This window comes from Phalacrocorax aristotelis, chromosome 2 (genome assembly GCF_949628215.1).
Source record: "Phalacrocorax aristotelis chromosome 2, bGulAri2.1, whole genome shotgun sequence".
NCBI classification, from domain to species: domain Eukaryota; kingdom Metazoa; phylum Chordata; class Aves; order Suliformes; family Phalacrocoracidae; genus Phalacrocorax; species Phalacrocorax aristotelis.
Window position 1 is genome coordinate 123788545 of NC_134277.1, and position 14271 is coordinate 123802815.

Consider the following 14271-nt stretch of genomic DNA (forward strand, 5'->3'; position numbering starts at 1 on the left):
CCTAGATAGTTGCTCTGTTGAGGATGAAAACAATGTCAGTATTTAGAAACAAAAAAAAAAAAACCCCACAAAACTGTTCTTGAGCATTTAGCTCAAGTAAAGCTTCTGGGCTATCCAGAAGAAACTAACTCTCCACATGAGTGCTTCAAAAGTAAGTGCTGGGTCCAAAATAGCTTTCCTGTATTATAAATCTTCCAACTTTGGCAAAAACTTGAAATTTAGCAAGAAGGTGTATTGCTCTACTTCTGAAATTCAAGAATGGCCTTTATTAAGAAGTTACTGGCGTAACTATGAACAAACTGGTATCTGAATTTCCAAATAAATGAAAATACTTGCACAGAAACACAGAAATTCAAGCAAGCAGAAACCACCAAAAAACCATTTTATTGCAACAATGTCCCCATCATCAACTGAGATGGCAAAAATTAAGTTTTAATTCATTTTGCGTTTCTACCTTTTTATTTAAGTAAATATAAATTCAAGAGTGAAAATAAATCCACATATAAAACACAGAAGAAACATTCTCTTTCAGTGACTCCAAAAAAAAAACTTACATACTGGAGAATCATGACAAGTCATCCGCTGTCCATTTATCCAAGTATACAGGCGTGAAAGAATGCAGAAATTTGTTCTCCAAAAGCATCCTGTATAAAGTCCTTAAAATTGTTTAAGTAATATTTACTAATCTCATACTCTTGAGCTTTTGGATGCAGATTCCAAAAAAAGGAGAGACAAAAAACATCTCAAACTTCAGATTATTTAAACTCCATCTAAAACAATCCATTTAAAACAAGATTATGTTCAATTTTTATAGCTGAAGCATCACAGTTACTTTATTAGTATTATTACTTTGGAAAACTATTTCTTATTAGTTTTTCCCGCTTTTAAAATAAAGTCAGAATACTTACTTCAAATAGTTTTGTTTACTTATACTGTAAATATATTGCGGAAAGTAACTCCACATGCTGGTACAACAGGCCTTCATGAAGTTCCACTTAAACATTACTATGATGTGCTTTAAAAACCCAGGGACTAAAGCATTAAATGCACCATAAAGAGTCAGTGTCATGGAATTACGTATTATCTTCCTTCTCAGATGCAACAAAATGCTTATCTACTTTGAAGTCAATATTGGATTGTTAGACCACATGAATATTGGCTGGTTATGAATACTTGGACTGGGAACATTTACTGTTTTAGAAAGATATGATTATTTTGATTCATTGTTATTACACAGAAAAAAAAAAAATCTTACCAATATTACAAAATGTATTGTGCAGGGTATTTCAAGAGGAATGTTTTTCACTGGGTCCAACAGGCAGATGTTTCCAATGATTGTGGCTTTTAATGCGTATCATGCCAAGTTCTTAATAAACTGCTTTCCCTCATGGTTATGTTACAACAGAGAATGAAGAAATTAAGATGGTAAAAGCAAAATTAAAAATGAGAAATGCAAGTAACTTCACAACTAGAAGAGGAAAAATCATAGAAAGATTTCAGTCAGCACTGTTGTGGGTCCCCACACTTGCACTGCTACTCTTAGGTTTCCAAAAGATGCATATGATTTTATAAATATTTTTGTGGTAAGAGCCATGCTCAGAAACAAAATATAGGCTAGCACAAGTCTACCTTCTTGGAGATGCATGTTAAGTATAAAATTCACTTACTAAAGTGCATTTGCTGAACAAATTCTAACTTTTACTATTATAGCTATCCCAGTAGGCAATACAAACTAAACTTTGTTGAAATTCTACCTCTACTTAAAAGCAGTAAATATAGATGACTGATATTTAAATCACAAACTCGTATTACCAAACATTTTGACTCAATGCTGTGAGCTGTAGAAATAAACAAAATGCACTGCCCTAAACTTCCCACAAATGAGGAAGTGCCTCTAGTTAAAAGTACTGAAAGTGTAGAATGGAGTTAAATATAAGCAGAGCTGAAGTAAGCATCGCTTTGCTTCTTATTCAGTATGATGTTTCTTTAAGGCTCTGAGAGAAGCTGTTACTTTTCTCAAGATCTTTTGGCAAAAGATATAAATGCAGAAGTAGCAGGGTCATCTGACATTTCAGAACTTGTATTTTCGTATTTCATTAAAGCCAGCTCATTCAGTGTCTGTATACATTTATTGCACTTGTGTTGTTGGAATACATCTATACCAACATAGTAATAATGATTGCAACAAAGCCATAGTAAAATAAACTTTAAAAGGGTCTGATTCTGACATTAGAGGATAAGGGTCTGCATGTTTAAAATGTTCCCCTAATAATAATAAATACAGACAAATTGCTTATCAAGTCAGATGCACAAGTTTAACAATTATTTAGCATATATAAAATTTCACTCATCCTTTTATCAATACAAATCTGTTAGGGATCAAAAGAGACTTACCATGCAAAATATTGATTAGTGCTGCATAATGGAATATATATATTTCTATCAGAGTTAAAACAGCATTTTCAAAATTTAAAGAAAAATAGATTTTTAAAAAGGGATTATACTGTTGAATGCAAGTCTTCCTTGTAGCAAAGACAAGATAGAAACAAGTTACGATTTATCGCTGTACTTCAGTCTTGATGAAAGACTAGTAATAATTTGTCCACCTACTTCTTAATAAATGCTACATTTTCAAGAATAAAGGAACTATCAGTAGGCATTACTTCTACTTAAAACAAGTTACTTCTCTCTGTAATAGGTCAAGTATGCTTTTAAAGATTCAGGTAATGGTAGACTCATAATTTTCTCTCTCAAGAGATTTCGAGGAGGCTCTTCTGGCTTCAGGGCCTCACTGTGATCTTTATCCTCCTCCTCTTTGTTATCATCTTCCATTCTTTCATCTTCTTCACTATCTAGAGGCTGAGGAATGAGCTGATTACCAACAAACACGTAGGTGTTAATCCTGCGTCTACGACATCTCCTGCGTTTTCGTTTCGGAGGAGCCTTCTGAGCAATACCCTTGGCTTTCATCTCCTCATTTATGAAGTTTCTGAGGGTGCGTCTGATATATATTCGAGCTAGGTCCTGGAGATTCCTAACAGCACATGGAGCTAAAACGAAAGAAAATTAAGTTATAATAAGTGAGCTTTCCCGCTAGCAAAAAAATTAGGTGCGAGGCTGACGTTCAAGAACAGTTGGAATTTTAATACATGATTCAACATGCAAGTGAAACAAGGGAAGGTAGAGCCACCCTCACAAACCTTGTGGCACAGTCCAAGAAAATAAGAGGTCTTTTGAGAGATGTGCAAGAGAAGTTGAAAGGATGAACAGATTATTTTAATAAATGTAAGAAAGTATACAACAAATACTGTCACCTCTTAACACCTGGGAAGTCTTGGGACCTACTGCTGGCACTGTTTTAAGATCCTGCTGCTAGGAAACAGTTTCTACCCCTATGCCACATTTGTTTAGGCAAGTGCCTTTTTTCTGCCTCCTTATTCTACTCACTATGCTTTCCCCTAGTTCCTACTGAACCTAACTGATAAGGGAGGATCATGTCAGCTTCACAGCTGACCTACCAGGTAAGTCACCCGTATCTTCGCAGTAGAAAAGGAATCAAAATTACTGAAGTCCCAAAGAAAAAGAAGCAAGTAACAAAAAGGCAAAAGTCACATATTTTCCAATGACAGACAGGTAGGGGATGACTAAGTGTTGCTGGGCTGTTGGATGCCTGCCCTAGATGAGCTACAGTTGGCTAATTCCAAGAAAAACAAAACCAAAAAACAAGCACAACCAAGCACAACTGCAGCCTGTTCAACTTTCTTGCTTGTCATTTTTCCTCCTGTACGAAGTAGCATAAAATTCATGGGGACTACAGCACAGAAAAAGTTAGTGAAGAAATAATTTTGATAATTACACTTCCAATATTGCATTCAGCTTAAAAAATACTCAATGTATTTCAAACAAAATCTATTGTTTTATACACTGACTTCAGTTGCATGCTAGTTACTCATATTTGAGACAGAAAGGACCTTTATGACTGGCAATACTGATTTCAGCTAATATCAACAGAAATTTATAAAAAAAAAACCCACACCAAAAACCCCCCACCCAAGCCCCACTTGTTTAATATGAAACAAACTTGAAATTCAAGAACAAAACCCTATCTAACCATCCAAAGCACATTTGTAAGATCTGGGCTAAACAAATTGCAGATTGTATGCCAATCATAGTAAATGCAAGCACAAGGTACATTAAGCTGAAGTAATGGACTAGCAGGTATTCATGCCGTAAACATAGCTGTGTAAGAGAGACTTCTTAAAATCAGAAGGAAAAAAAAATTCCTTCAGAAGAGAGTGGAACAAAGTTTTGAAACACTGCATCCTGAAAAAGTGTAAAAGCAGCTTTTTTATCCTGTAAGATAATATAAAACAACCATTTTCAGTACTAGTTATGACTGATTATATTCTATTTCATTTTGAAGACAACAGCATCTAAAAGGTTTAAAGACGAAGTAAGCTCCTCATGCACACATCCCAGATCATAAGCTGTAACTGGGAACTACCAACAATTCATACTACATAAAGGAAGTCAAGGCCTAAAGCTCTTGCACTTCTGTTCAGAAATCCCAGACACACACACAGCATAAAGAAAATGAGATTTCAGAAAGCTTCCGACTTGCTGTATTAACCAAAAAAAATAAAAAAGAAAAAAAGAAAAAAGAGAAAGAAAAAAAATGCTTGATAGGTAGGAAGGATAGTTAACGAAGTCCTACAGTGAGACGCTCAGAAAGCTTTCCTATGCAGGTAATATAAAATCTGTTTAAATACAGAACTACTCAGAAGGACACCAAGAAATATAACTCTTCTCAAACTTGCTTAATATTTAAAAATTACATTTGAGGGTAACCAAACTCAAAAATACAGTAAAATTTAACTGAACCTAAGAAGTCTCATCTTTTCTCCTTCATTACAATTAAATAAAAAAGAAAATTGCACTTCAGTAAAAAAATCTATTATTGTGACTGAACAGCGATGTACTGGGCTCATGATCAGACAGACTTTTTACAATATACAGTATACTGTGGGTCAACGTAGGTTTACTTCCCACGCTAAGTGAAGCATGAAGCTATACAGCCATGTTAATAACCTGCTCAAATGTAAAACTTTGAGATGCAAAATAATTACTTTACCAATGCTAGTGGTGCTTGACTGTTATCAGGCAGCTTGCAGTACACCCAAAGACAGAGTTCATCCTTGCTTGCAACTTGCCACACAGGTATAACCACTCTGGTATTGAACAAGCCATCTTAAATAATTTACATATTACATAAGAATCTGGATGTGATTTACTGCCAGTCTGCCTTAGCTTCTCTCCTGAAAGGATTAATCAAACTATTCACATTAAGGATATTTGTTTTTTAAGAGGATAATAATGCAGTTTTTTGATGGTTTATGTCGACTTCTTCAAGTCTAGCAGCACTAAACTGTGTCCTAACCGACAACTAAGTTGGTAAAATATTCCTTTTAGCAACACCTCTAGTCTTCCATGAGAAAAAGATTCTACTTCAAGAATGACTGGCTGATAAGACATTTTACTAAGCCCTATGTAAATATGGGGGTTGTACCTGTAGTCTGTGTGTAACATTACCTGTGTGTCGGAAGTCATTCAAGGGTTGCCCAAAGTATGGCTCAGACTCCATATTTACTTAGTAGTGATATCTGCAATTTCTGGTTGAAGTTTACAGAAGGATAATGTTTACTAGACTACTCTGAACTTTTAAGATAATTCATAGGTGTGTGGATTTGAAACAAATAGACGTTACTGTAAAAAAGGAATTAGCTAGAAATTTTATTTCTTGAGCTTCAGATCATTACTTTTTTTTTTTTAAGCTTCATGATAAAACTAGACCAGCCTGAGCAGGGGGAAAAAGCATACCTTACTGATTTCATTTTATGGTGCAACTTCAAGGCCCTAATGTGTCGTTTTTCTTTCAAATAGTGCCAACTTAGTAGCACATCTGCATGTAATTTTCCTCTTCTCACTGAAGAGTCATTTTGAAATTATTACAGGCAAGAGGGCATGGGGTAATGGTTTTAAACTAGAAGTGGGTAGATTCAGATTAGATATAAGAAATTTTTTAAAATGAGGGTGGTAAAACACTGGCACAGGTTTCCCAGGGACGTGGTAGATGCCCCATCCCTGGAAACATTCAAGTTCAGGTTGGACTGGGCTCTAAGCAACCTGATCTAGTTGAAGATGTCCCTGCTCACTGCAGGGGGAGTTGGACTAGATGACCTCTAAAGGTCCCTTCCAGCCCAGACTACTCTATGATTCCAAGTTAATTTCACGAAATTGCTTCTAGAATCCCAAAAAGCGAGTGTTAAAGGAACGAAAATGGATTGTTTCTGCAAAAGAACTTATTACATAGAGGAAAGGATCATCTATACTTTGAAGGAAAAAAAAAAGCAAAGATAACTATGGTAAGGAACTATCCTCGGCAAACTCACACACACTCTCAAAATTAGTAGCCAGATCAGAAGTTATAGGCAATGCAATGACAGGACATCCTGGACTCCTGAAGGGTTTATACCTGTTTCATAGTTAAGAAATGTGCATGGAGGTGTTCAAGAAACTTAGCTAATGTTGTATTAGGCCAAGATGTTCTTTGTATATGTAAGCTAGTAAGTACAGGACACTTAATCATCTCTGATTAGAAGAACAGACATTCAGTGTTCTTGGAGAAGGACTGAAACTGATAAAAGGGAAAACTCCCGCCTCAGTCAGGTGATAAAGTACAAAGTCAGTATCATTTAACCAAGGACATCCCAGGGCAATTAGACCTAAAATGAGAACAACTGATCAGGATGTTTTATGTATGTTGCCAACTTGGTAAGAACTAAGTGTCCTTTGGGTGGACTATCCTCATTATAATACTAAAAATCATGCCTATAGGTCAGAAAGCCCTCTACTCAAATAAGCCCCATACTCTCTGAGCATGAATACTACATTTAAAAGAAGCTGTACCTTTAAGATAAAGTGAGAAAGAAACTAACCAATGACTAGCTGGGGGGCATGAATATTATGTGTCACTAACACATTTAACTGTACAAATACCTACTGCGATTTTGACCTGGTGTGCTTGGTTTGTGGGAAACCACTGAGCACCCAGGCTTGCGCAACTCTGAAATAAATAAGCAATGTCTCTCATGTGTGTGATTATTGACTCATTGAACACCAGGCAACAAATTTGCTTTTTGGACAACAGAGGCAAGAAACATATTAAGAGGATGCCAGGGGGATTAATTCCTTTTTGTTAACAGGAAAAAAAAACAAACCAGGAGAGAAAAGCTGTTATCTTATGGACTCTTTGTTGGCTTTAAATCCCCACATCTTGCTGAAGCTCTACTCCTAGCACTGACTACTTCAACAGAAAATTTCAACTCTACACTTTTCTCCACAACTTTCTTCCCCTTCCCCTTATCATGGTATCTCAGCACCTTGGCAACGGATTACTTTCAGAGACTTTCTAAACGCCTTTACTAAGCTAATTCAAAACATTGCAGCTAGAAACACAACCCCAATGACTACTAAACAATAGCTAGGCGTGACCATGTCAGTTGCAGGCAGACACAAGCACACTCAGCTATTAATATCCTACAGTACCACAGCTGCAGTTTAGGCCTGTTCCTTCCATTTCAGGGGGAAGATAATAAATATTTTCTCTAGGAGACCATCAGAAAGTTAGCACTCCTGACAGATCTAATATTAGCTTGCTATTTTATCTATACCTTGCTAGAAAGAGAGAAGCTGAACCTAAAAGGAAAAGATGTCTGGAAAAAGAAGCTGGAAACACTGTATCATTTTAATTCAGAATATTAATTGTTTAGCAACACAGAACATGAGCCAGGAGCACAAAAACACATCAGTGAGCTACTGCTTTGCTGAACTCTACATTCCTGTTCTATCATATTATGTCTGCAAAGCATGGCCTCCCCACTTCCAGACTACCACCACCAGGCACTGTAACAACCCATCAAGCCAAAGGGAGCGAGCACAAGTGACACTTACGCAGTCCCACAGTATCATGTTTGCCATTGTCATTTCTGTTTGGTTGCACTAGTGGAGCAAATGAAACAGCAAGGATGTTTTTACTTTCCCATGTGTTCTGTCCCGTTCTCAAAATTTGTGTTAGCTGCATAAAAACAAAACCAAAATAAATCGGTGGTCACAGTTTCGTCATACTCAATACTCTTCAGATTTGTGTTCAAACACACTGCTATTTTGATTTGCTTCAAAATTAATTTATAAAGGTTGTTTAATGAACAGAAAGGACTTTATTATTCCTCGAAATATCACTTGGTCACTGAAGTACTGAATAAGGCTCCTTAGCAATGGGAAGAGGTACAGCTGGAAAATTAAGGCCCAAGGTAAGTTTTGCTTTTTCTAATTTTTCCAAAAGATCACAGTAACCTCTGAAGTCCTAACCCCCCTGCTTGAACAAGACCAACTTCAGAGTTAAATCAGGCACTTTTCTGATGAATTGTAAGATCTCCTAGGACTGAGATTTCCCAACCTGACTAGGCAACATGCTGTATTGTGCAACCACTCTCATTAAGACTTTCTTCCCCTATATGTAGGCAGAATGCCCCCTTGCTGCCATTTGTAACATTCTCCTTTCAGTTTGCTGTGCACCTGCAAGGAGAATCGGACTCCTGTCTCCTAGGTAAGTTCTCCACCCATTTAGGAAGCCAAGTCAGGAATTAAATGTTCCCTTAGTTGTTTCTTTGCAGGCTAGATTAACCCAGATCTTTCAGCTGCTCCTTATACTTTTACATGGTCTAGCCCCCTAACCATTTGTATATAAGGTAGAAATATTCACAGTTTTAGTTTTGCTTTTGAATCATGACTACTTTTAAGTTGGATTCCATCAATTTCAGCTGACAGTATTTTACTCCACTAAATACTAAAAAAATTATTTATGGAAATGAATCATGCAGGCTAGGCTTAAATTTAAATCACTTTGGTATTTTGAGAAAGCAGACACATAATGTGATAATTGTTTCTGGAAGATAAAGTAACTAGCATGTTTGCCAACAAGCATTTTAGTAATTATATTTAGGAGGACATCAATTTAAATTACATAATCTGTCTTTCTCAATTTCCCTATTAGTAAAACAGGGAGCATAATACTTACCTTTGTAAAGCCTTTTGAGATCTAAGGATGAAAAGTGATAAAAGTACTAAGTATTATTAAAATAATACACCTGTCTGAAAAACATTTAATCTAACATGGAAAAGCAACATTGAAAACTGCTGGAAGTAAGTAATATTTTTCCTTCAGTTTTCTCCTCCCCTTACTATGTCCCACTAATCATAACTATTTGATATTTCTCTGAAATAAAATCTCTTCATTTAGAGGGTGGTTTCTTTGTTTTGAAGTACTGACTGAAAATGTCTGTGTGGCAGGAGAATTCAAAGCAGTGCTGGGACTGGTATAATACACTGAAAATACTATGAATGGAGTTCTGGTTTCACCGAAGACACAGTTTTGCCACAGACTGATGGAAGCAGGATACTGATGCTTTCCTACAAGCTTAAGGGAAAAAACTTCAAGACTTCATTGAAAAGACTAATATCTGCTTAACTACAGCAAAACACTAAATCAAGGTATCATTAGCTGAACATTAACTTAGTCAAATATACATTTAAAAGCATTCCTTAAATTATATATTTCGCATACTAAAAGATAAAAAGGGGAAATTGTCACTAAGTCACCTGATCTTCTATAGGCATTACTAAAATGCCTCCAACTTTCAATAAAATTTTCATGTAGTTTTCATGGTCTTTCTGGACTCCAGCTCCACAGTAAATCCGGTCATATTGATGACTGTCTGAGGCTATTTCCAAACAATTACCAACCACAAAGGCAGGTTCACAGAACTCAAATCTAAGGGGAAGAAGAAAAAAAACAAAACAGAGGACACACATTCCAAATTAGTATTTTTAATAAAAGCCAGTCCAGATAAAGACAGAAAAATAATTTTCATAACTTTGCTTATGTAGTGAAAAAACATTAGCATCTATAGTTTAAAAGTCTGTATTATGGCAATACTACTTCAAAAATAATCTGGTTTTTTTCTGCTGCATCAGGGACCAAAGAAAAATACATAAGCAATTATAATTACGTATTACGCAAAACCGAGAAGGCCTCAAAGCATCAGACCTTCTAACTACAAGCAAATAGATTTGTCTAAAGAAACCTTACAAGCCATACAGTGGAAGTGCCTTTAAATAAGCATACTTATCAATGTGTGATATCCAGGCTGTTGAATAAATATTAGAGCAGTTAATTTCCTAATACCCCCCATCCAAGTTTTTTAAAATTAGGCTTTTAAAAGACTCGTTTTCCACTACCTCCCAATTTTCCACCTTGAGCTCAATCCACTTTTCCCAAAAAATAAATTTAATGGAAGAGTCTGTCAATTTTTTGACCACACATAAAGCAAGGGAAAAAAAATTCATTATCTCAGAAGCATCTGTTCTAATTCTCATCAGCAGATTAAAATTATACAACTGCTTTTAAGTGGATCTACATTTATAACAGAAGTTGCAGGGACTGTATGTAGTCCATGACTGCATGAAATGCCGAAGGAAAGACATACAGACTAGAGCTTTATTGCCAAAGCTGCATAGATTCTCCATTACATTGATATTTTCTGACATTTTTCAAATCTCTGCAGCACCTTAGTGCTTCAGCTGTTGACGCCATAATAAATGTAGATTACCTTTTTTGTAAAAAAATTCCTTCAGCAAGTAACTTTATGTTTTCTCCAAACACTTTCAAGTTAAGAAGAGAGGTTACACAGTTGATTATAGAGAGGATGTATGGTTTCCTTTGAAAAAAGTATTAAGTAAAACCTAACATCTTGTTGGTGCATGAAATAGTTCATAAAATTCATCTGGCAGTATTAAAATCCAATGCATCTCAAACTTCATCCAGAAGGAATTCTTTTTTTCTAAAAACTTCTTCAAATACATCCAGCCTTTTTATAAACTTCACAGCTGACTGTCATTGGAAAAGAATTCTTTTTTTCACTTGGCTAGCAGTAGCAAATCCCAGTACAACACCTGACAACATTCAAACCAATATTCCTTCAGTTACAGCGAAGCTTGGCAACTTTCAGTGCTTAGGGATGCTGCCTATAAGGGTTGGCTGACTTTCCTATCTACAGCACTGCCATTAACAAATCAGAATTCTATTAAACTTAAGTTTTTGCTTGAAGTATACTTTTTTCCCCCAAGATGGGATGCTTGATCTTGAAAATAATGCAATGCTCCCTTCTTTGATCACAAGCAGACCCGAGAATCCTTTAACAACTACTGCACAGCTCATGTGCTATACGTGGCCAACAATCCATAATGATGTTTCCTCACCCAAATCCAGAGGAAAAACTGAAAGCCACAAACAACACTGGTAGACTAAAAAGAAAAAAGGGAAAGGGAGGGGGAGTTGGGAATGACTGCCTTGTTGCACACAACTCGGCAGCTAGCCCAGCCTGAACCGTGGTTGAAATAACTTCAGATTAACACAGAAAGATCTAGAAATATATTAGGCAAGGTTAAATACTGGGAAGGATATGAAACCCAAGGCGCTGATCACACCACTGAAGAAGTGATCTCATTTCATAAGAACTTGGGCTATCATGTATTTTTCTACATTCAGTGAAGGTCAATCAGGCAGTTCATGCTATAGTTTTTATTTCAGGTTGCCTACAGTTTAAGTCAAGCATCACCATATTGATTTAATTTGAAAGTCTGAATGGAAGTACCTTTGTGGGCTTCAGAAGTACAAGAGGAAGGGGGGTGGGAGCAGGGAGAAAGAGAGAGATTATGGTACTTTTCTAAAATGCAGTTTCAAATCTTGAGGCAGTCCCTGGTTAGTTTTAGAAAAACGAAGACAGCCTGCCTGCCTACTCTGGCAACCTTCATGATTTCTGACCTTCTCAGAATGCTCCTCTGAAAGCTGGCAAGCTTATTACCAGATACTCCTGAACTGTTTCCTTTACTAGAAACCACCCTAAAGCTCATGAAGCCACTGGTCACACCCTCTTAAAACAGAGGAACACCACACTCTCCAGGGAAGCAAAAATACAAGACAAAACAGAAGCCCACAAAACAAAAACATACAGAACACTCCCCAGACACAAAATACTATATACGTGAGCTGTGAATGAAAATCCACAGAGGTCTTACAAATAAAATAAAGCTGAAGAGAATTTCTCATTTAGCTCCACAGTTTGCAACCACAAGGGCACGAAGTGCAAAGGAAGACACAGAGCAACTTCCTATCACACCTTTAAGAATGAGATGGGTTAAGCACTAGAGATCAACTCTGTCTACAAACACTTCCAATTGGCTGGACTGTGCGCTACGTTATTAGCACAGTTTTGTGGAGACACAAGGCTTATGACCAAAACAGCTAGTTATCTGTTAGTCCATTTACTTCAAAAAATACCTTCCTCCCCCACATAGCTTCAGCTAGTTTCAACCCAATTCATCAACAGCAGGAGTTTCCTGAAAGGCTAATTTCCCACAGCAAACCTACACACCGTAGAGACCAGGGTACGTGTAATTCCTGAAGACATCTCTTTAGTCCATGTCAGATGAAAAACAAGGGGGTCGATTTAGCACACCTGGCTGTGCAACGGTAACACCCAGCTGGCCGGCACTGGTATGCTAGCTGCCCACTCAAGCATAGGCAGTTCAAGAATTGCCACTTGTAGTTTTGTGTTACTCAGAAAGTTTAATAAAAGCGAGTAGAAGAAACAGGAGGAAAAAGTTATAAACTGCCTCTGGTCATGGCAACATGCAAGTTCAAAAGCCAGCCCTCTTCATTTGTGCTTCCCACAGAACCAACTGCTTCATGTGTTATGGTATGAGCTGTGACAAAATACCAGAAATAAAGGCATACAGAGTTCATGCAGTAGAATATTACAGACGCTTCAAACTTAGTTAAATTCTACAACAGTGAACCTTGCTCCTCCACACTCCCATGTGAAGTGAACCTCACCAGTGATGCAACAAGACTCTCTTCCCACTCCCTGAATCTTCAGCTGATTCCATTTTGGCAAAAAGATACACGCGCCTCTGAATCAGAAAGAGCTGATAAATGCATGTATTTATCATGCATTAAAGATTAAAGTATGACTTTGAGAATTTCTTCTATTAACTTTCCCAAATAATTTTAATAATAAGCAAAGTTAAGTTCAGTTTTACTGAAGTATCAAAGACTCAATCATTTGATCAGGAGATTATCTAAAGCTTAAATACAAAGGTTCTGCAAATACAAGGGAGCAAACAATTTTAGAAACACCTACCAACATCATCACAAGCTTGTTAGTCTTATAGTATGAAAGTAGTATCAACCACACTGTTTTACAATGGAACTTGATCTAATCAAACCCAAATTATTTTTCTCCCAGTTGTCACTATATCCAAAAGTTGAATTTATTCCTATTGCCTTCAGGATATCAAAACATATGAGATATTCAATTTCCTTCTGTGTTACACTGAGCTATCTTTTATTAGATTAATGACACTGCTGAAAATAAATGGTTTATTGCTTTAACATGCAGTATTAACAATCACATAAGCTATCAAGATGAGTTAATATTTCACTTAAATATTTTTTAATTACTGACATGAAATGGAACTAAGAATGCCAAGTGTTCTTTACCGTTTGTTCACCTCTACCAAATGGCCAGGGTAGCCCTGCAGGGCATTATATAAGCAACATGGAAAAACCCCTCTTATTTCATACATCAGATGTCAAAAAAGGGGAAAAAATAAAGCGCTGTAACAATCTGGAGACGTTTTAATCACATCAGGTTCTTCAGTTATATCTCATATCTTGATTATGAGAGAACCAACAGCCAAAAGAACAGAAATTAGGAGTTCCCATTATAGATAACATAACAATGGAATATTTCTGTTTAAACAAGCACTTGCCATAGGATAAATTTAAGCGCACACAGATAATTCTTAGCAATGGCCCAAGATAATCAAGCAGTTTCAAGGACGTAAAACAGGTGTTGATCTGATTCTGCCCTTCCATCTTTTGCATTTTTTGTCATCCATCTCTCAAGGATGGCCGCTTCAAGGCCACCCTCAACACATCCACAGTACTTTTCTTCCAGCCGAATGTAAAAAACTTCCTGCAGAATTTGAAGTGCACTTCTGTCTTTGCTGCAGCAACTTAAGAAAATAATCAAGCAATAGACTGTAACTGCCCATGCTCTTTTAAGGAAGATTCCCCATATACCAAGACAA

The 14271-nt window shown here is 36.6% G+C and overlaps 1 protein-coding gene across 10 annotated transcripts in view; it reads right to left on the bottom strand.

Moving 5' to 3' along the window:
- Positions 1-365: 365 nt before the first annotated feature.
- The window catches only part of PCMTD1 (protein-L-isoaspartate (D-aspartate) O-methyltransferase domain containing 1), a 48562-nt gene continuing 34656 nt past the window's right edge, over positions 366-14271 (bottom strand). For 5 of the 10 annotated variants that reach the window (XM_075085012.1, XM_075085006.1, XM_075085004.1 and 2 more), the window contains 4 exons: positions 9718-9889; positions 9137-9157; positions 8011-8134; positions 366-3050 (listed from right to left, as the gene is read on the bottom strand). In XM_075085012.1, coding sequence (XP_074941113.1) covers positions 2680-3050; positions 8011-8134; positions 9137-9157; positions 9718-9771 — 570 coding nt within the window. In that variant the 5' untranslated portion in view covers positions 9772-9889 and the 3' untranslated portion in view covers positions 366-2679. The remainder of the gene's footprint in view (positions 3051-8010; positions 8135-9136; positions 9158-9717; positions 9890-14271) is intronic. The other 5 variants (XM_075085010.1, XM_075085013.1, XM_075085008.1 and 2 more) reach the window with 1 other exon arrangement.